General features: G+C 42.2%; 2 protein-coding genes and 1 pseudogene across 3 annotated transcripts in view; all 3 read left to right on the top strand.

Moving 5' to 3' along the window:
* LOC116714994 (protocadherin gamma-A5-like) overlaps positions 1 to 10,539 on the top strand; it is a 125,364-nt gene extending 114,825 nt beyond the window's left edge. Inside the window, 2 exon segments of the mRNA XM_032555811.1 lie at positions 6,867 to 6,925; positions 10,515 to 10,539. The gene's annotated coding sequence lies outside the window, so the exon portion shown is untranslated.
* LOC116714991 (protocadherin gamma-A12-like) overlaps positions 1 to 10,544 on the top strand; it is a 188,203-nt gene extending 177,659 nt beyond the window's left edge. The window contains exons 2-3 of one of the 2 annotated variants that reach the window (XM_032555807.1): positions 6,867 to 6,925; positions 10,515 to 10,544. In XM_032555807.1, the coding sequence (XP_032411698.1) occupies positions 6,867 to 6,886 (20 nt within the window). In that variant the 3' untranslated portion in view covers positions 6,887 to 6,925; positions 10,515 to 10,544. Of the gene's footprint in view, positions 1 to 6,866; positions 6,927 to 10,514 lie in introns of those variants that run through there. The other variant, XM_032555808.1, reaches the window with a different exon arrangement.
* Positions 297 to 15,177, top strand: LOC116715038 (protocadherin gamma-C5-like; annotated as a pseudogene).
* Positions 15,178 to 22,686: the final 7,509 nt, after the last annotated feature.

The following is a 22,686-nucleotide window of genomic DNA, read 5'->3' as shown; positions in this document are numbered from 1 at the left end:
TCCTTATTTAAAGTAATCGAATTCTATGAGATACAATTGCTAAATACTGTTTACATAATTTGTACTTTGTTTTTCAGTTGTCATTCTCACAAACTTAAACTGGCCTTTTAAAATAATAATTTTAAGAATGAGCGTTACTGCTTTTTTTTATATGATCCCGATTAAGTCCAGATAAAAAGTAAAGTTATTGTAAGTCAAAGAGTTTTTTTGGAAACTACGCCCCCACGCGGAAGTAGAGCGCACAGGTCTCTGTGTTATTTGTTTAATAATAGTTTGACGGTGCGGAGACAAATCTGACAGGAGGTAAATGTCTTCCATTTACTTAAACGCCCATTGTTGTGCTAAGTGTACTTTTTCATATCCTTGCTGCATTTTTCTTTCTGTTCCATCTGCCCTTTCAAACCTCCTAAAACTTTACAGTTTTGTTTTTTACTCGCCTGTGAAAGAGAAGTCACTGAAAAGTTTGGTGTGGGTGTTGGAAGTGTGACAGCGCTGCTCCAGCTTTGTCTTCCAATGAGAGGGCAGGCTTCTGTGGTCTCTCCCCGCCCACGGAGAGAGTGAGGCGGAGGAGACAGAGCAGAGTTTTAGTGGAGCCAAGGACAACTTTGAGTTTTCTCCGTGATTTTCTTTTTTTTTTTCTCTTTAATGTCGGCCGCCATGACCATATCAAAGCTTTCCATCGCTTTGCTTTTAGAGTGGAAATGTTTACATCGAGCCGCGTAGGCTCGTTTTAACACTTAGTTATGGATACGTGACGGTGAAAGAAGTTAGAAACTTTCCCGATCCTGGGAGCGCAGCACAATGGACTCCAGGCAGAGGAAGCGCTCCGGAGGAGGGACGCTGTGGAGGATTTACCTCTATCTGGCCTGCGTGTGCTCAGCGTCCGCTGAGCTCAGGTATTCCGTATCAGAGGAACTAAAGCCAGGCTCCGTGGTTGGAAACATCGCGAAAGATCTGAGCTATACGGCTCAGAGTATCGTCCAGAGGAATTTACGGGTGGTCTCCGAGTCAGCGGTGGAGTATTTCGAGGTGAAACAGGCAACTGGTGATTTAATTATTAAACAAAAAATTGACAGGGAACAACTGTGCGAACTGAGTCCAACGTGTTCGCAACAAATACAAATTATGCTGGAGGACCCACTGGAGATTCATCGCGTCATGGTGGACATCCTGGATGTGAACGATAACGCGCCGCAGTTTTCAACCAGCAATATTTCTCTGGAGGTGTCAGAGGCGGCCGCGCCGGGCACGCGGTTCCGCCTGGAAAGCGCACACGATCCAGACGTGGGCACTAACTCCTTACGCACTTACCATGTGGCTACAAATGACTTTTTTACACTGAATGTGCAGGCTAAGAGTGACGGCAGCAAGTTTCCAGAACTTGTCGTGGATAAACCTCTGGACAGAGAGACACAGGCGTCCTTTCGCCTGTTGCTCACTGCCGTGGATGGGGGTCAGCCGGAGAAGTCTGGCTCAACACTTTTGCTCATTAAAATTCTGGATGTAAATGACAATGCTCCGGTTTTTGCCGAGACGGTGACGAAGGTGACGCTGTCGGAAAACGTCGCACAGGGCACTTTAGTTACAAAATTAAATGCGACTGACGCTGATTCTGGCAGCAACGGTGAAATATCATTCCTGTTTAGTAAATACACACCAGAACGTGTTCTCCAGCTCTTCACTGTGGACTCCAAGAGCGGGGAGATCCGTGTGAAGGGGGATGTAGACTACGAGAAGGCCGCATCTTATCACATCACAGTGCAGGCCAGAGATGGGGGATACCCTGCCATGGAGGGTTCCTGTAACGTCATAGTGGACATCATCGATGTGAATGACAACTGCCCCAGAGGTGACACTGATGTCACCGACCAGCTCCATCAGAGAAGACTCGCCTCCAGAGAAAATGATTGCTGTCATAACCGCTAAAGACCTGGACTCTGGAGACAATGGAAAGGTTACATTAACCATCCCACCAGGTTTGCCATTTAAACTTATTTTAGCCTTTGATGGCCATTATAGTTTGAAAACTGCTGGCAGCCTGGACCGAGAAACTGTCCCAGAGTACACAGTGGTTATCAAGGCGACTGATGCTGGCTCCCCACCCCTCTCATCTCAGAAAACTTTTGTAGTGAAGCTCTTGGATGTAAATGACAATGCTCCATCTTTCTCCCAGCCTTCATACTCTGTGGACCTCCCTGAGAACAATTCCCCCAGCTCCCCGATCGCTGCCGTTTCTGCCACAGACTCCGATCTGGGTGAGAATGCTCGGATCTCCTATGCCATCCTTCCCAGCATGGTCCAGGATTCGCCTATTTCTTCTTATGTGTACATTAACCCAGAAACTGGCCACATATACAGCATGCGCTCCCTTGACCATGAGAAGCTCAATGCTTTCCGCATTCAGGTGCAGGCCCGGGACGCAGGGGAACCCCCACGGGCAACAAATGTCACTGTACATGTCTTTGTAGTGGATGTGAATGACAACTCACCAGTGATTGTTCATCCCTCCTACCCAAAAGACAAAAGACTGCAGCTCACTGTGCCCCCATCTGCTGGCCCAGGCCACATCATAAATAAACTGGTGGCAGTGGATGCAGACAGTGGGCACAATGCGTGGTTGTTTTACTCAATCGCTCCTGGACCAAATGTTGGCATGTTCCGTATCGGGGCCCACACCGGGGAGCTCCGCACAGCCCGCAAATGGGCCGAAGAGGAAGTGGGCTCTACTTATGACATAACGGTCATCATCCAGGACAATGGTGACCCACCGAGGTCCAGCTCGGTGAACATCACCATAACTGTGGAGGAGAAATCCACAGCCATCGATGTTCCCGTGAACACTCGCCACAACCACTTCTATCACCATAACGGAATGTCTAACATCACTTTATATCTCATAATCTCTCTTGCATGTGTGTCGGGTGTAGCTTTCATCACATTTATGGTTCTCATGGTGCGCTGCCTAAGGCACCATGACTCAGGGCTGGGAGACTCTGAATGCTGCTGCTATGGCCGCCACAGGTCCAGCCGCTACCATCAGAGGCCCAGCAAAGACCTGCACCTGCAGCTCAACACCGATGGACCCATACGATACATGGAGGTTGTGGGAGGGCCCCAGGAGCCACACACACGCACCTATCGACCCTGCTACTCCACTATATCTAGTCGAAGTGACTTTGTATTTATGAAGACACCCATGCTGAGTCATAACAACACGCTCAACATGACTCTCAGCAGGAAGAACCTCATGAACTCAGCCATTGAGGTGAGAGGAAGCCATCCACAGTTGGGATAAGAGCATTACTGAGTTTTATTGTAGATCATTCCATTTTAGATGTCTTTTAAACGTTTCCAAAAGCAGTTTTCGTTTAGTTTAATTTTGAATTATGGCAGTATAGCAAAATGTGTCTTTGCTGGATTTTATGTGAGTGTCACTTTAGTTTGAAGATTAGTTCCTTCATATTGTGAGAGGATTTTTGAAGTTCCCCTAATCTACACGGCTACTTCGTTTGAAGTAGAGCTTTCTGCATAGACAAAAAGGAGAAAGATAAAGACAAATGAAGATGAAGGAAGCTAGTTCAGCAAACGGTCAAATAGAAAAGTAAAGGGGAAAACATTAGTGCTTCTAACAGATGGGGAGGAGGAGACATCCAGATGAAATGGGTCCTGCAGAGTCCACTCAGTGGAGTGGAGACAGAGAGGAACAGGATGACAGAAGGAGGGATGGTGGGGGTGAAGAGGAAAATGGCCAGATAGGTGGAAGTGTAGGCCAAAGAATAAAGCAGTCACTGAAAAACAGGAATTTGTGGGGTCATCGGCCCGACCCTGACTTCCTCTTGTCCTCTGAACTTCTGGTGATTGGTTCCAGGAATCAGCAGCACATGTGAAGCGGGTCTTGCTCCGTCTGTCCTGTACAATCATTACTGTTGCTAGAGCTTTTTTTTCTTTTTTAAAAACCTTTTTAACATTTTTTCTCCTGCTTTCATGTATAATATTCTTCCTTTTCATGCAAGCTTGCTAAGACTAATCTGAGTTGTGTTGTACCCGCGGTCAGGAGGACGCCATCTGTCTCCCTGCTCTAGTGACACGTGTGGAATGAGGACAGCAGTGGAAAAGAGATAAAGGGACAGAAAACTGAAAAGGAAGCTTGGCTTTATGCACGTGTGCCACAGTGACAGAAGGCTCAGGCCTAATGGCTTTAGAGCAGTTGCCCTCACTAGGGGTGTTTATGTGCATGAGATTGCGTGTACAAAGCTTCAATAACAAGTAGCTCTGTGGTCGTGTGTAATTTTAGCAGGACCCTGGGGGCCGTAGTGCCTTCCCACTGCTCCTCTTTGTGTCCTTTATTGATCCACAGTGTGTTGTTTTGGCACAGTTTGTTTAATAATGTGTCAGTTTTAAGGGGTCAGAGACCTATGTTCGTAGTGACTAATGTTGTATGTCTGATTTACATGAAGCTGCTTTAGTTAATTTTCTGCAGTTTAGTTTACTCATCTTTCTCACAACCTAAACTTTCTCATGGCCGAGTTTTACCGTTTTTCAATTTAAGTGAGTTTGACCCTCAGAGTCAATCAAGATCATATCCAAACTTAGATTTTTTTTTTTTTTCATCCATTGTTTTTTTATATATATATTACTGTACAAAAGATGTTCTCTTATAAAACTTCACAAGCTATTTGATATTGAAATAATAGTAGAACAATACCGGTAGAGTCATTGCATTTGGCATGCAATGCAATGCCAAATGCATTGCATTGCAAACCGCAACATGTATCTAATAAATCTCGCATTTATGTGTTGTACATGCATATGTTTCTCTTTCCAGATGTTGAACAAAATGGATTGCACTGATTGTATGTCGGTTCATACAAACAGAACAACTGGCTAGAGAAGTTGATAGCTTGTACATGGGATTATTGTGCATGGTTCACACTCACATGCTCACCTCACCCCGGACGACATTCAGGTGTGTCGTGTCCTCATGCATTTAACTTAAACTCACTGCTAAATCCAGCTCTACATATGGTAGTCCTCAAATGACATTAAGGTGTAACATGGTCAGGTTGTAATTAACCTAGAGATGCCTCAGAGCTCTTTGACTCGAGTGAAAGATGTACAGAAAAAGACTGATGGCTTTACGGTTAGTGTGATTGTCTGTTAAGTGAGAATCTCGGTCCACACAGCTCCATTAGTCTTGCTCTGAACTGAGTGATTGTGTCCTATTTGTCTATCCTTTATACACAGACCTTTATGCAAATTAGTGTGTTTCTCTTTTAGACTAGATAAGAAGTAGATTTCACAGATAATCCTCTGAAGCCTTGAAATCTGTGCTGCCGCACAGATAGCTTGTTAAAAAAATAATGCGACTAATAAAAGTTTTCAAGTTACTAATGAAAACATACTGAAATAATCTTTTATGTGCCAAATAGAAATGCATCATTTTGAATTTTGCACACCTACAGGCGAAAACATAGAAAAACATAATGCATGGAGAGACGTAAAGCTGCAACAGAGTGTAGTATCCTAGTAGGGTATACATTTGGTTTGATCAAAGCTAATACTGACAGATATTTTTCTGAGTGAGTGTGCTTTCTGTCCCACTGGTCTGTGCTCATCTTTTACTCTTCCTACAACTCAGACTCTCACACCCACGCATATTTGCACATTTTTTGAGTTTGTTTTTAGCTTCTTTGCATGGACCCAGTCCTGTTATAGATATTCTATCTGTATGTTAATAATTGCTTGAGGATAGTAAGTCTTTATTTGTGCACCTTTACCATTTTTACCATTCCTCAAAATACATGAAATCATTTCAAAAGAAAGTTAAAATTAACTTGGTTCACTTTATTCTATATGCATTTCAAGGCCTTTTTTAATTGAACGACCATTGATTCCATGACTCATTTTCTATTCACTTATTTTTTTGCACATTTATTTACTATTATCCTCTTCTTGGTCATGATGTTCAAAAGTTTTATATTGTTTCCCTTCTGTTTAGGAATGTTTTGCTGGATTCCGTGTTTGTTTTTCCCCTGCTCCCCTGTTTCTTTCAATCATTCCATCGGGTAGGACAGTTCTTTTAATAATGCAGCACATTGGGCTCCTGGACTCTCTCTCCCGGGAGCTCTTGTGTCGATTAGGCGGCAGAGTCTGGAGCTAAGCCAGGGTTTTTTATTCATCGCATCACTGCACAATGAGAGAAGCTGAGAGAGAGGGAGAGTGCAGGAGAGATGGGAAAGACATGGCGACACGGGTAGCGATGGACAGGAGTGCAGTGGGCTTGAAGATATTAATAAAGAATAGCACGGAGTCCTTTATCCAGGCTTAGTAAGGAACATGGACTGTTTTGATTTCAGAACACAAACTAAATGAATGTCCAAGGACTTTCTGTGTCCTCTTACATCAACTAGAAATCATTTTGTGAGAACGTAGTTATCTAGCCATCATGTTTTATATTCTGGCTGCATTGATGCTTTTTAGAGTTTTACATCTCTTTACATCTCTTTTTTTTGGTTCACTGATCATCTACATTTCTTCTTGAATTACCTGCTGTTTATTCCTAGTCTGTATAAACCTTGCACTGCAGTGTAAATGTGCTCCCTGTGCTGCACTTTGTGCCTCACAGCCTTCAGAACAGCATGGCCGCCTGAACGTCAACACATTTGTAGCCATCTGTAGCTCTTTGTTGAGCCTCATGTTTTCTGAATCACACAAAAGGGAACTCTTCCACAAACACATACACACACAGATTTTATTACATGCAGATGTCTCAGTTACAAAGCACACACACACAAACCTGAGAAACACTTTTGCCATTGCTGCAATGAAACGTCCATTTCATGTTGCATCTTCTCTTCTCTCTGCAGCAAAAGCCCCCCAACAATGACTGGCGCTTCACACAAGGACAGAGGCCTGGACCTAGTGGGTAAGTTAACTGAGACACACACACTTGCGCGCACCCCCCCGCAGTTAAAGTGTTAATTAATATCAGCCCCAGCGTTGTTCAACATGAAGATAAAAGAATAAAAACGGATGAGGAAAGTTGCCTGTAGGGGGTTGATTTTGAATGACGGCGTGAATGTCTTAGTCTGACTTGGAGCTGCACGTTAGCATCAACTTTAGTCAAATTCCACTGAAAGATTCTGCTAGATGTGTCCAGACTCCAGAATGAGAATCTTTGCTTGTTTCCAGGCTGCCTTATAAAATGGCTGCCACAGCCTGCACTCCCCTCCCCCTCCCCTGCTGTGTCTCTCCTCCCTGCTCTCCCCGAGCCTGTGCGCCATCACTCAGTACTGCTGATGAGCGACACTGACCAGAGCTGGGGGAGTAGGGGTTGGATACCGTGTTTATCCATTTTTCTCTATCTTCATTTTCCACTGACGCATAGCCAAATATAGCTTTTTTTTAGCCTTCCTGTTAAAATGCAGCAGATCAGGTGTGAGATTTTTCTGTTTCAGATGTATAGTTTTTTTTTTAAGCATGAATGTTGGTTTTAGCCCATCTTGTGTGGGCTAAAACTGTTTTCCTAGCAGTGATTGCGTATAAGTTGAATAAGTCAAGTCATTCCCCTGAAACACACCAGCTGAGGCAAAACTTGTATAGCTAGAAAAGCACAAGACAGAAGAGTGTTAGATTTTGGCTGCACAGTCCCAAAATTAACATAAACTGAAAGAAACTTCGAGTTTACTGCAACACAGTCAGATCTACAGCAGATTGTTTCAGAAATGTCCTTTTAAATGAACCCCAGCTTTCAGTTAAATACACAGTGGTTCTTTCAGTTTGTATAACTTGTTGTGTTTTTAGTCCCCACATGCCGTACGGTACACACATACGATGGACGCCGAAGAATGGGACAAGGTACCAGCTTAGACTTAGACTCTGTGCGGTCGCTTTCTGTCCTTAGCAGCTGATCTGGGTTCAGCTAAACCCTCTAATCCATCAATGGAAAAAGAATTGGATCCTCTCCTAAGGGCAGAGAGTGACTGAAAAAACTTTAGGTAGTGCACTGCAGTCAAGTGCTGTGCTGTGTGTAGTTGTACCTAACCCATAGCTTCTGATAGCCTCCCTGAAAGTTTGATGGGGTTTGTTGTTGGTCGATGTGCAAATAGGCCACAATGCCTGCTGTGGCATAGAACAAGGACTGTGACATATTTCTGTGCAGTGTTTTTTTTTTGTAGATTTGCTGTGCCTTGTATGTGTGCTATACATTTAGTCATTTAAGTCCAAGAGCTCCTTTTTTCCTCTCCTTCTTTGCTGCCTTTGATGTGTGTCTGTGATGTTGTAGCCCAACACCACCACATGCAGCTTTTCTCTGTGATTTATGATGAAGCAGAGGATAATAAAAATGGATGTTTCATAACATTGGAGAAGTCCTCTTCCAGAGGAAACAAAAGCCTGCATTAAATTGCTACAATCAAAATATTAGTGCTGAAAAAGGACGAGCTGGCCAGAGGAGGTAAAAACATGTCATGCAAGGTTGCGGAGGGAAATTGATGGTCCTTTCTGGCCCACTTAGGACAATCCTCTGGTCAGGAAGTGATAATCCCTACAACAGGAAATGCTCAACAAACCACAGGATGTGATAAGTCTAACTAGATGTTAAATTAGCTTGAACCAAGCCTTCCTTTTATCTCCAAATGTGTGAAGAGGCACAAAATGGTCGCCTTCACTGTGTTTTTGCTCTGTCTGTTTTGCATTGTCTGCCTGGCACAGGACCTAGATGTTTCTCTCCCTCTCTCTGTCTCTGGCATCAAACTGAGAACCACTTTTTTGCAGTACAAACTGGTAACCTGTTCTCTAAGAAGGCCTTAGGTTTTGTGTTGGAATTCCTTTTTTTAATTTTTGCCTTGTACTTTTTTTGAATATCCTGGGGAAAAAAACGAATTTATCTCAGCATATAAGGACATTTTAGGTGGTTTGGAGAAGGAAAAACTTGTTCCTGTAAACATCCCTTGTGTTTATCTCTCCAAGGTTTGAGGCACTTAAGATCATTTGAGAACTTTAGAAACGAGGCTTGAAATTCTTTAAATTTGTCAGTGATGGATGACATAACAAAAAATTTAGACCAACTACAACACTGCTTAAAATAGTCTATAACACCTCAGTAGTTGCGGTACCGACCTCACCTCAGTTATCTTGATTTAATCTCTCATAACATCTTCATGTGAGCATAAAACAACTCAAAATTCAGACTGCATGTAGTTCAAACCATTTTTTCGGGATCTTTTGCTCAATTTGCCCATCCTCAATTTATATTTCCATTTCATATCCACATGTTGCTATTTTGTCTCTTCCCACTTCCATTTTCATAACTGTAGATATGATTTTGTAAAAATGTACTTAAAACTATTGTACATCAATATATCATTTTTATTTGTAAACACAAATTGTCGTAAAAACGGCCAACTCCCATGTATAATTTCACATAATTTTGTCTCAATTTCTCAAAAAATTATATTGCATCTTATTTTAATGTGTTATTGGCCTGATACCAAATTAGGGTATGAAATGATGATGGGGCAAAATGACCAGATGTAGGAATATCTTTATATAGCGCAGGTTGTCTGATTATGCTCAAAAACATGCTCCATGTAGCTTCCTAAGAATATATATGGATATCTCAGGTGCCTAAAGCCTTCTCAATGTGCTGTGTATACATTTCTGCTTTAGCTGTTTATTATGAACATTTTTTTAAAACATGGTCCTCGGCTAACTGTTCTTAAGTGAAAAGTCCAAAAAAAATCAATGTTCCACGTTGATTGATAGTTATTTTTGTTGCTAACAAGGAAGTCCCTTTGCCTAGAGTTATTTGTCCAGCACTTCTAAAGCCGGGGTTATACAAATTGTATGCAAATAACAGAACGTCATCTGCATACAATTATATAATGTATGCTACCTTTAAAAAAAGCCAAATATGAACACTTTATTTGCTATTTAGCAGCAGTAGTCCAAGCAGGATTAGAGTATTGTGATCTAGTTGTCCGTTGAGCGCATGTTGGTCTGCTGCACATGTGGGGAGTAGATTGGTGAATGTCTGCTTTCTCCTTTGTTCGCCTCACATGCAAATTCTAGACTGTAAATAAACCAGGCTTTGAAGACAAAGTTTGCCCATATGGAAATGTTCAGCTCTCAATGGGCTGCCACGTGTGTCACCATGTAGACTGCTATTTCCTTCATTAAAGAAGGAATCATTAAATATTTAGCCGGATTTACTAGAGGGCTCAGTGCTCACTGGCATACCAGTGAGTGTGGTACCATGAATGCACCAACACACTGCTGGCTGCTGTGTGCATATGCATTTGCTCGCGCCTCCACAACTGTTTGAGATTCGCCCTGTTCTGTAAACTATACATCCTTCTTGTTATTCTTGCTGAGTCCACCATCAGCTGCTTTGCTTTTACATGATAAAGCGCCAACTGTGAAGGCATTATGCTAAACACACAAACTGCTGAGGATTATCTAGCCTCTTACTTAGGTGTTCTCTGTTTTTTTGTTATTTTTCTTTTTACCTTTAGGGCAACTGGAGGACCTGAGGTAGCCATGGGAACTGGTCCCTGGCCCCAGCCCCCCACCGAAGCCGAGCAGCTTCAGGCACTGATGGCAGCAGCCAACGGTGAGTCCGACACCTTGTCACCAGCTGCGTTTCCATTACTAATGTGCACAAGTATTTTGTCGATATTCTGCTAATGTAAAAGAAAAACAACACAATTTTGTAACTGCGGTGTTTAAAAAAATAAGGAAATAAGAAATTGAATTAAAATCACACGTGAATAAGCTTGTTCACGCGATAAGACATTAAAAAACTGATGTAAACAGTTACATGAGATATACTCATAACTCAGAAATGGCGATGGCGCTCAGTCATCTATCAGTCATCAGAGGAGATTGTTGGCATCTTATTCAGGCGTTGGAGGGAAAAGGGAGCGGTTACGTATGCTGCGTTTTGGGAAAATTGTAGTCGGCAATTTTAAAATAGAGGTATGGATTCAACACATTTGAATAACACACATATTCTTATGAACTGTGCGATGCTGTGAGAGCAAACAAAAACAAACCATCATCCTCCAACTACTTCCTGTCGCGTTCTTTGTCGTTTTTGCCAGTCAACATCTGACTGTTGATCACGTGAGTCGTATGATGCGCAAAAAAGTGTTTCCATTGCAGTTTTGCGAAATACATCCATTCTGATAGCGCAGAAACTTTTTTATCAAAAACTTTTTTTCAAAATTGTTCAAAGTTTCCATTAAGCAGATTTATTTTCAGAATTTCAATTGGCACATTTCTATGGCCAATGGAAACGCAGCTATTATCTTTCTCTTTTCTATCCCTTCCCTGCTAGCCTTTTTTCTCTTCGTGCGCACACTGGATGCGTGGGAAGTGCTTGTTTGTGTGCCTTCCTGTTTGCTCGGACAGCGTCCAGCCAGGCTCATTCATTGATAAAGCCCTCTCTGTCCACATTAGAAAAAAATTCCATTTTGAGGTCGTGTGGTAATAAGTACCCAAAGTCAGAGAGCGGACATGAGTACCTGTAGTTGTTTTCCTTTCTGCAGTACAGTGTTGAATTTAAAAACACAACCAAGATGTGTTTCCACTCTACTACATCCGTAAAGTGTTTTAACATAAGCAGAGCTCCAGGGACACCCAGGAACTATTATCATTCTATTTCTTGTTCCTATTGTACAAATGAACAAGAGACACACACATGTAGAGAGTCATTATCGACCTGGCAAGTATTTGATACTTCATGGAAAATATTGATCATATTTGCAGAAAGCAGAGTAAGAAAACCAATAAGAAAACGTACTAAAGTCCATTGTTTCCAGTGTTATTTTAACAAATCATATTTCCTTCCCTTGAGAAACTCACACTCTAATCTTGGACATCACAGAGGATTCTGTGTGGATTTTATTTTCCACTGAAAGGAAAATCCAAGCTGAAGGAGAAAAGTCTGATTAGATGAATATCAGCATAAGGTTGGACAGATTGAATAGTTACAATGATCAGGGAGGAAAGGGTAAACAACGACTGGTGATAAACGCTGAAGGTCATTTCTCCTCTCGTTGCTTTACCTTATTGTTCCATGCATTGACTGGAGATCATTTTGTTTTCAGCATTAGTTTTGCTCTTTGAAAAGGATTTTACTAAAAATCTGACAATTTTTTTTGTCTGTATATATGGTTTATATGGTGTAAGAGGAGCTTCAGGATGGGGGAGGGAGCATTTGTGTTTCTGGCTCTGCAATGCAGGGGCTCTGGGAGAATTATGAGCAGAGCAGCTACGTCATGCAGTTAAAGACACAGAGCATGCCCAGTACAGACCCGTTGACACAAACAAGCATGCTTCTGCTCTGGTTGCACCGTTTCTCCTTTTGTTCAGTGGTCAGCTTTTACTTTCCATTCACATCACATTCATTTAGCTTAGGTATTGCTCTTTTTGTCTGCCATGTTTTTTTTTTTTACTCACTGCTTCTTTTAACACTGTCGCCGTAAAACTTTCCAGCACTTTTAACACGTTCCACCCTTCTTCTCCTCCTCCTCCTCCTCTGTCTTTGCCCCCCGTCATCCCCCAAACTCTTATCTCTGTTCTCCCCAGAAGTAAGTGAGGCGACGGCCACCCTCGGGCCCGGCACCATGGGCTTGAGCACCCGCTACAGCCCCCAGTTCACCCTGCAGCATGTCCCCGACTACCGCCAGAACGTCTATATCCCCGGGAGCACGGCCACCCTCACCTCCAACCCTCAGCAGCAGCAGGCTACGGCCCAGCAGGCCACGCAGCAGGCGCTGCCTCCGCCTCAGGCGTCGGCACAGGCTGAGCCTCCAAAGGCCGCCCAGACCCCCTGCCTCCAAGAAGAAGTCCACCAAGAAGGAGAAGAAGTAGATGCTGGTGGAGAGGAGGTGGAGGCATGATGAAGTGATGAGAAACCCAACCCCCCATGCCCCACCATTAGGTATCTGCTGTCACATGGACGCTGTTGGTGGTTCTTTGAAGATTTTCTCCAAGAATCCAAATGTGCTGGAGGTTTTAGTGTTACTAACCCATGTTGTGCTTAAAGGTCTAGTATTGTTCATGTAATCTTTGTGGGTAGATATTTTTTGGCTGGGTATGGGGGGTTGCTGTTGGTTTTTTTTCCCCCCCATTATTTTCTTTAAATGAAAAAAAAAAATTAATGGACAAAGAGATTCAGTGTAGAAAACCTTGCTGGAATGACAAGGCTACACACAGCGATGTATTCAGAGATGAAAAGTTAATGTCTTTCATGTTGGATTTATTGTGCACTTTCCGAAAGTGGAAAGCCGGCTATTGTAAAGTTCGCTAGTTGCCATTCATTATATTCCTCTGTAGGGTCAGCCGTAAAGCATAAGGCTGCTGTTTGACAGGTATTACAAACTCTTCTGCATGCTCATTAAGGTTCAAACCACATATGCTAGTTTAGAGTTGCAAACTATGCATTGCAAAAGCAAAGAGAGGAACATTCTGAATCCTTGTTCCTCCCTCCTATCGCAGGTCAACGTAATGCACATGTAGTGTTTACTTGACAGAAAACGAGAATAACTTTTGTAATCATAGTTTTAAGGAAAAAAAAAAGATATAAGAATTTAATCTTCTGATATTTTCTATGATCTGAGCATGCACCCGCAGTTGAAGGGAGGGGTTTGGCAGAGGACTGTGGTGAAGGCATGGCACGTACTCAGATTTATCCTGGTTACCTGTATAAAACCTCAGGACGAGTACAGACATGTCCTGCTGCCCTCTCCCCCCCCTTGCGCCCAAGCTAGTGTCCTTCCCTCACCCCCAATTTGAGCCAAACTATGAGAAATGCACTGTTCGTATGCTGAAGAAGAAACCGAGTTGGGGTTGTAATCACTTCAATCTTTAGGGAAACATGTAGATGTGGTAAACTTAAGTGCTTAGGAGTTTCTAGACACTTTGTAAGCCTCTAGGGCACTTTCTTGAGGTGCTGAAAAGAAATTTCTTGATGTGTTTTCTTTCCTTTTTTTTCCTTTTGGGAGATATTGATTCAATAGCATAAAAGGGGTTTGTTTTAAGATACTTTGCCATATATGTGTCTGTCAGGATAAAACTGCATGAAAAAGAGGGCAGCTCGCAGGTTGGGTCAAAGGGGAGCAAAAGAGGATCGGTGAGAGCTAAACCGATTGAGGTGGGATACAACCTACAACCTTTGGCTCTGCCCACTGAATGTACAGAGGAACCAATGCTGGCCTGCCCGCCCTTTTTAATTTTCTCCAATGCACTGACCCTGATAGAGGTCAACAGAGCCAAGCACAGTCAAACCTGTTGGTGAGGAGACAGCCCCTCTGGGGCATCTTCTCCACTTTTGAAATCAGTGGCAAACACGACCCTCTCCAGCCTCTCACATGTCTGCGTCCGCTCCCCCCTCGTTCTGCGAGGCTCCCACCCCGCTGTAAATAAACACGAGTCCGGTTGATGGTATGAGCCAAGTATTTGTACAGCAGGGACCTTCTCCAACTGTCCCCTCTCAACAAGGCGCGGCTTACTACTGGAATGTGTTTGCATTTTGTTTTTCAAGAAAAATAAAAACCACAGCTTAAAAAAAAAACAACAAAAAAAAAACAACAAAAAATTTATCAACAATAATCAAAACGTTTGACATGTTCTTCAACAGTTTGTGTTGCAATGTAGTAACTGAGCACCATTGAAGCCAACTAACTCTTCAGTGTAAATAAATGACTTAAAGATAACTTTAGATGAGTAAAAAACAAAGTGACACACGTAGACTAGTTAACTTGTGGTATGTGTTGCGCATATTTTTGTGTTTATTTTTCTCTTTACTACCCTTTATCACCCTGTAAAGAAATGAGACAAAAAAAAAAATATGGAAGTCTTTCTATCCTTCTGTAACCTCTTAATGTTACTTTGCGGTGATTTTTCTCTTGTGCATTTGTGAAATAATGCCTCTCATTCTCTTTCTGTCCATATGAACAAATGATTATAAATATTATATATGTGTAAGTCCGTCCGCTGCTGAATTAATACTACTCTATCCTGCTGTATTATCTTTCTTATAAAATGCTTTGCCCTCTCCCCACGCTACAACCCTGTGTTACTCTCTTATTTTTATGCTAATATTTATATTTCTGTTTTATTTTCTCTTGGACACTGACATTTCAAATAAAAGAAATCATTTGAAAAACCTTACATGTACGTTGCTTGTTTTAATTCTGTTTACAGTAAATGTAGATGAACAAATTCAAAGTAGGATTTGTTAATCCTACTGTGACATTTTACAGCTTTAACATGCAACAGTGCAGGCAAGTAACTCTATGAATCTGTTTTTATGATTTTATGAAAGATAAGTGGAACAAAACCAAAATGAGAGGGTTTAATGCAACTTAACCAAGCTTGTGTGAAACATTTACTTACTAAAAACTAACAGCCTCTAATTGTTGAGGTGATTTCAGGTTCTTGTAAAGAAACTGAACATGAACCACTAAATCCAAAAAGAAAATGTAGAAACACAGAACAAAGTGTCTGGATGTCTTATAATAGCTGAAAGTGTAGAGTTCTTGGATTGCCTTTTGGGCTTCTTAATGTTAATTTATCATTATTCCATTTTATCTGTTGCTTTCACTCTAGTGACCCAGAGTGTCTCACATAAAGACAAATAGTCATTTTTGGCTATCTTTAAGTGATACCGCAGTGCTGTGGGCACCACCAAAGTCCCATTTTGCTCATTCATCAAATTCTCAAATCATTTTAATGGTAAAAAAAAAAGTTTCTTTTTTCCTATTTTTGGGAAATTAGTGACATGTTATTTTTATTCATGTAAAAATCAGAAGACCAAACAGAGATCATAGCAGTCAGCACTCAGGCTCTTTGTGCCCTTCACAACCTATAAATAGCCAATGATACATTGCTGAGCATAACAAAAGGAGCAGCCTGCAACATGCTGCTGCAGATGTTCTGGGGGGGAATAAAAGAAAAGACCAAGCAGCTGGAGGGACGGCGGTGACCGGTATTGTTCATTAAAAAGGCATGACACCCAATTCAGTGGTGAATAATGTATTTTTTCTAGACTGAGTTTCATGAACACCTGTAAAAGCACAGCTGTGAAACATCTGCCTGCCTGAAGAAATAAAATCGTCAGTTTTTGACTGACAGGCTCATTCTTCATTTGAGTCCTGTAGTTTCTCCAGCACCAGTCACTACAGACTCACAAACCCAAAATGGCTGACTCCATTTACCCCCTACCCCTAGATGTATTACAGGGTTGCCATGGCAACTGTCAGCCCCAGCAACTCTATGCTCTTCACCACACGTCTTCATTACTGATCCCAGAAGTGGCCATCACTGGCCGCTGCTCCAGGCCACAAAAAGGCAAACATGTTCACCCATTAGTCAAACCTGGCAACCCAGGGAGACTTATGCAGGAAACATGGAGGAGAACTTCCCCACACACAGGCACAAGTCCGATGAGTCAGAGACAATAAAGCAGAGTGGGCTTGTCTCAGTTTCATTCACTGGAGATCTGTAGTACGGGAGCTGATCTAAATCGGGGCAACAATCGAAGGAAACTAAAGAAGTATTCTCATAGGGGAATAATGCGTGGACTATTAGCACATAGAGTTACTATGTCAGCTGATGTTTGTCATCCTGTGACTCACAGAGGCTCCCGGTGTCCCCGTGGGTCACCCATTTCCCCTGGAGGAGACGGCAGAATGAGGAGATTGTTCTGGCGTTGCCCCCTTTTGTGCCCCACCACCATAGCTCACTCAATTAAGCACATTCTTGTTCATTAGACACAGACCAATATACTGTAAAGGCCTTCGAAAGTAGTGAAGTTATAGCAAAGAAGAGGAGCTTCAGACTGGATGTAGACAATGACCTGTCTGTGTTTTACAATATCAGTCAGAGAGGACGGACACAAAGCAGAACGGTGGAGATCTTCCCTTCCTTTATAATGGAAAGGAAGCTGAGAAACATGCTTTGTAGTAATATGAGTCACAAATAGTCAACACGCAAAGAATGAAAAACTAAGGATGAAACTAACTTTAAATTGAATTTATAATAATTTGTCTTACAATAGTTGCACAAGAACAGTTCACAAGTTTCACTGTGAAATAAGAAAACATCATCGACACATGATGATTGGATGCTAGATTTCGACCATAAATTTAGTCAGAAAGTCTGGAAAACAGCTAAGTAAGCATTTAAACTTCCTTAAACAGGAACTTGCTCACATTCCGCAGACATGAGTCACAAAAAGTTGGAAGCACCTTTAATAAAAAAAAAGAAAGAGGAGCAGATTTTACAAAAAGCTGTCTTTTTTCTGATGTTCATTTTTTCCATAGTACTAAAGCAAAAATAAAAGTTTCAGTATCTGAGCTTGGAATAAGAAAACATTATGTAATGCGAGGAGGTCATATTGGTTCCGCTGAAAGGAAAGAAATCAGGATGTGACGCTTTTGGCTGCTAGTGGCGGGAGAGGAAGCGAGTTTCCCGCGTGTTTTTTTTTAACCCTTCAGAGGTGAGGCGAAAGGAAGGAGTGCTCCCACGTTCCCCATCCTCCACCACTGGTTTCCTCTCTCCTTCCTTCCCTGATCGTCCCCCCCCTGCCTCCCTCCAGTCTCCTCCTTCCTCCCATCCTGCAGCTGTCTCTGTGTCCACATGTTGGAGGACAGAGCACTGCTCTGTGAATATGCACTGGTGGAAACACAAAGACCAGTTTACCCATGGACTTTAGCACTGAAACTGAATGACACCCTCTTTAAAGATTTATTTTGTCAAAAGAATGTGATTTTTGCCAGTGCATAGTCTGAAAATACGTTGTTCTTTTGATGTCACAATAAAAAATAATTAAGGGAAAGGGAGAGGAATAAAAAACTCAGCCAACTCTAAAAATACTCCCTGACGGTCCTCAGCAGAATCAAGCGTCAAATATCCTGCTCTGATTAAGAATGAACACATGCTGCCCTCATGCTTGTATCCTTTCCAGGACTCTTCAGATCTTACCAAACACTCTAAAGTTACCAGACCTCAAGCCCTGTTTCCATAAAGTCTGTTTTTGTTTATCATTTCTGCTGAGAGGAATGCGCCCATCAGGCTCAGATAATAAGGAGGCCAGACAGGCAGAGGAGCGAGGAAGAGCACCGAAGCACCGAAGCCTGAACGTTGCTACGGCTAACGCTACCCTGATTTAAAGAGACACAGTAATGTGCTGGCTGCTGGCTCGGCTGAATCGCAGAGATGGAGCTGTAGCAATGTGGAAAAAGAGCACAATGCGTCCTTTGAATGCTGAAAACTCTTTTTTAGTCTCTTGATCTGAAAGGACCCTTCTCTCTTCTGTCTCTCCCCGCGTCTCCTTTGCCAAGCGCTCTCGGGGCCTGTTTTCTCAGCTGGGAGGATGGAAGTCAGACAGGGGAAAAAGAGGGGGGCTATTGGGGAGACAGGAATGAAGCAAGGAATGATAAGCTGAGGGATGAAGAAAGGGGCGAATTTAGACAACTAAATAGACAGGGTTAACTGATTCATTGACAAGTAGCAAGAGGAGAGCGGAACTACATCCAAAGCAACAATTAGTGGCAATAAAATCATGTGAACTATTCAAGGAATCATGATAAATCTGAGTTGTACCATAAATATTTGTGTTTTCAGGAGATTCAGAACCCTCCATCTGGTGTAAAGTGGGCTGAGGGCGTCCCTCACCCCCACCTTGCATCCAACACACATAAAATAACAACATGCCAGCATAACCCCAATCCCACCACACACATCATACACCCCCCATTTAAGCAGCCCACAGCTCTCACACAAATGCAGCTGCCACACCCCCCACAGCAGCACGCACCATCTAATCCACTGCCTCCACCGCTGCTGTTGTCATAGTTACGGAAAATTCCAGATTTCAGATGCGGGAATTAGCAGGAAGCTGCGAGGAAGCTGTCAACCAAAATGTGTGACAAAGAAGCCTTAAAGACAGGTGGGGGTGGAGGAGGAGTTGTGTTCATGTGAACGATTTGGCATCAAAGATTAGGTGTTCTGCAACATGTACTAGATGCTGAACATGCCAGGGCTTTAACTGAGAAAGTAGCTGTGTGTTAAAGTGTTAGCGTGTTCATGTTACCAAAGGTCTGTGAACACCAGGCCCCTCAGACATGGAGGCACTGACACAGGCGCATGTCGACAGCTCCACGCCATGCTGACAGGTGTTGCTGCGGAAATGGTGCAGCTGTTGACTGGATATTTCGAGCTAATAAGCCCGGACCATCAAACAGCTCTCCATTTCCCCTCCCCATCTCTCAGCTCTGAGCCAGCACACCCCAGACTGGAATCAGAAAGAAAAAGTGCAAACTCAAACTGGGAGCCCGTCATTACACATACTGTTTGTTTAAGAACAAACCAAAACTCTTCTCCCATTGCTGTTATAAAAATGACTGCTTTGCCTAAAAAAAGACGTTTCACTTCATAGAGTATTAAAAACTGACACATCAGTCCATCACAAAGGACAAAGGGATTGATAGATCTGTTTTGAAATGTTTACTTGTATGTCGTCATATGAGCTTCACCAAAGGAAAAGTCAGCAAAAGTAGAGATAGGTCAGACGTGAAATTAAAATTCATTTATCAGCTGGAGTAAGATCACAATTTATTCATTTAAAAATACAATTGAAGAATAAATAAACAAATCATTGGCATTGGTCATTATGGAGTCCTGAAATAAGAGCATTACTATATCTTGATTTGAATTCTTGCTTCTCTTTGTTGGAGCAAAGTAAAAGTATCAGTCTGAAAAATATATTGACTATCTAGCATTTCCTATAAAAATAAAAACAAATTTGTTGCTGTGAAAACGTGCTCAGTCTATGTATTTTGAAGAAGTCTCTGCTGTTATCTTTTACAAACAGCTTTAGTTTTATTTTTCTAGTCCTGTCAGGTATCCAGGTGAACTCAGGTGTCTGTGGTCTTTTACCACCTACACACCCTTTTCACAAATAAAAGCTTTGTTGTATATCTGACTTTTCCTAATCTGTATTGTCTTAAGCTTTTTCTTGTTAAAGATAAAGAGTAAGTCAGCCTTGTAAAAACCAGTCCCCAGATGGACTTTGCTTATTACAGAACGCCTGACTATTGGGAAAAAAAACAAATAGCAGACATATAGCAGTACTTTCTTTGGAGAAGAAATACTCAAGAGAAATTATAAAGGCCAATAGCAGCTACAACTTCAAATAATCAATAACTGGAGGATAGTAGGAACTTTCTAGTGAGAATATTTCTAACTTTGAGCAGCTCACAACTGAGAAACAGTCACATTGATGCATAAACTGACAAAGCAATCAGATGAGTTGTTGAAATTATTGGGGCTTGAAATAAAAAAAGACAATCAAGGTTATTGTGTGTGTAGTCCAGTCTAAAGTTTGTGATACAAGGCTCAATATCATGCTTGGTATCTGTTCATTTAAAAAATTATTTAAGGATTAAAAATGATATACAATGGATAAAAGAGAAAATTATGAAAGATAAATGGAAAAATTTGCTCTTTAAAATGCTACAATGCAATCTTTAAAGTATATCATTTTGTCTTCCTTTGAAAATTGTTAGAAAATTGTTCACAATTGTTAAAAACAATATGGCTTCAAGCGGACTTTGAAGTCAAGATCAGTTTTATGTATGTTCCTTGGATTGTACCGTTATTCTGATCATGACTATTCTTGTAATTCTACAACATTCCTGTAGCATGACCCTAATCCTCCATCATACAGAAGGGATGATTGATATAAAAGTCACTTTTTGAAAATATTGGATGTCATTTGTCGTTTTTTTCTTAGAAAAGAAAGCAAGAAAAAAGTATTAAAACCTGGTATGAAAAAAAAAAGCAATTTTATTCTTAAGCCATATCGCTCTGCCCTACTCAGGTCCTACCCATAATACTGCAACTATATTTCACCTGATGGTTAATTATATGGATAGTGGATGCTGCTTACACCCATTTCAATTGCACTGAATTAAAATGAAGACATACACCTTTTTTCAGGGTCAGTTTTGCCTGTGTGCCAGCAGACAGAAATGTCAAACATCTGTGGAATGCACAGATTTCCAGCCACATCGTAAATCCTCAGTGAAGATGACTTGTAGCAGTCAGACACACAACAGGAAGTCGTGAGAAAGTTGCATATTTGTTAAACACTGGGGGATAATAATCTGGATTTTAAGACATGAACTTAACCGAGGGGAACGTGGGAATATTTCAGGGGCTGCAGCTCATGTTCTGACAGTGATTTGAAAATCAGCAGTGTGGATGAGACACCAGGGACTCTGCTGAATGCTGAGAGCTCTGGGACAGGTGTTAAAGCCATCAGCAGGAGCAGCGCAGTCTGCGGGAAATGAACTCAAATGCAAGAACGCATATAAAAATGCAAATGCTGATAAAAAAAAAAAAGAGGGACTCTATAGACCCAGATCAGAGATGTAAACCTGTGCCTTTTGATCCAGTACAGTCAAATCTGTTCACTCTTATTTGGAAACCTGCTTGGATCATCAATCTCTTGTTTGCATCAGTGTGTTTATCTTGTAGGGAAAACAGCCCTTTAAGATGATTCATTATAAACACTGCAGAATGGTTTAAGGGAAAATGAGGAGAGATTTGAGTGGAAAAAGCAGCTCCAGTGCCCTAGTTCACTGTTCTCATGGTACGCCGCCTCTCCCTCCCTCCACCTCTCTCTCTCTCTTTGTTCTCTCCCTCCCTTCTTGCTTTCTTTACTCTGCATTTTTGTCAGTGCACAAATCTAATTTGCTTCATAAAATCCTTTTATTTTATCCCCTCTTATTACGTGTTCCTGCTTCCGCTCCCTTGCCTGTCTTTTGTTAAGCCAAATAACAGAGACTCCTGCTCCAGATAGCAGTGTGGTCTGGCAGTCTGTCTTGCTGACCCCACCGTCCATTCCTCCCTCCTTCTTTTCCTACTCTTCCAGTGACCTCTCTGCATTTGCATCCGAGGAGCCAGTGGACATCGCAGTGTGTCGCACTCGTCTGTCTGTGTCCATAAAGATCAAATATTCATGTGCCCGCTTCTTGCCGCGGCGCCTCGCCATGCAACAGCAGATGAAGTCGGCTGGCGAAAGACTCAGTTTCCATGGCAACCCCCACCATCCATTTCCATCCCTCCTCTCTCGCCTTTGTTGGGCAGCACAGGGAGGGGCGACCGATACCTCCCTGGAAACAAGTCGCGAGCAGACGAGGGATCTTGGCATCACAGAGAGTAGATCACCAGGAGATGATGGGACTGCATGTCTTCTGGTTGTTGTTTTTTTTCCTTCCTCCTCTTCGTCGCCTCTTTGTCTCCCCTCTGCACTGCCTGCCCCCCGTCTCACCCACCCAGCACGTATAAAGCAGCAGCTCTGCAGCGAGACTGTAAGCTGCTTACTATAATGCAGCTAAACAAAGACTTGTAGCATGTCTCGTTCCCCCCCCCACCTCCCTCCTTGAGTGTCTGAACAAATTGGACCAGGATGCAGCATTCATCCTCTTCTTTGCACTGAGGTGCAACTTCCTTAAAAAAAAATAAAAAAATCAAATGGAGCTCTTGACCCAACTCTCCTTTATGTTACCAGCACAAAGCTGTGATTCAGAGTGAAAACACCTCCAGCTGGAACAGCCTGCAAATCTCACTTTAGCTGCTGGTCTCTTGCCTGATCTTTTCTTCTCATCACTT

This window comes from Xiphophorus hellerii, chromosome 23 (genome assembly GCF_003331165.1).
Source record: "Xiphophorus hellerii strain 12219 chromosome 23, Xiphophorus_hellerii-4.1, whole genome shotgun sequence".
Classification (NCBI taxonomy): domain Eukaryota; kingdom Metazoa; phylum Chordata; class Actinopteri; order Cyprinodontiformes; family Poeciliidae; genus Xiphophorus; species Xiphophorus hellerii.
Note: the sequence above shows the minus strand (reverse complement) of the source record. Positions and strands in the feature narration are given on the sequence as shown.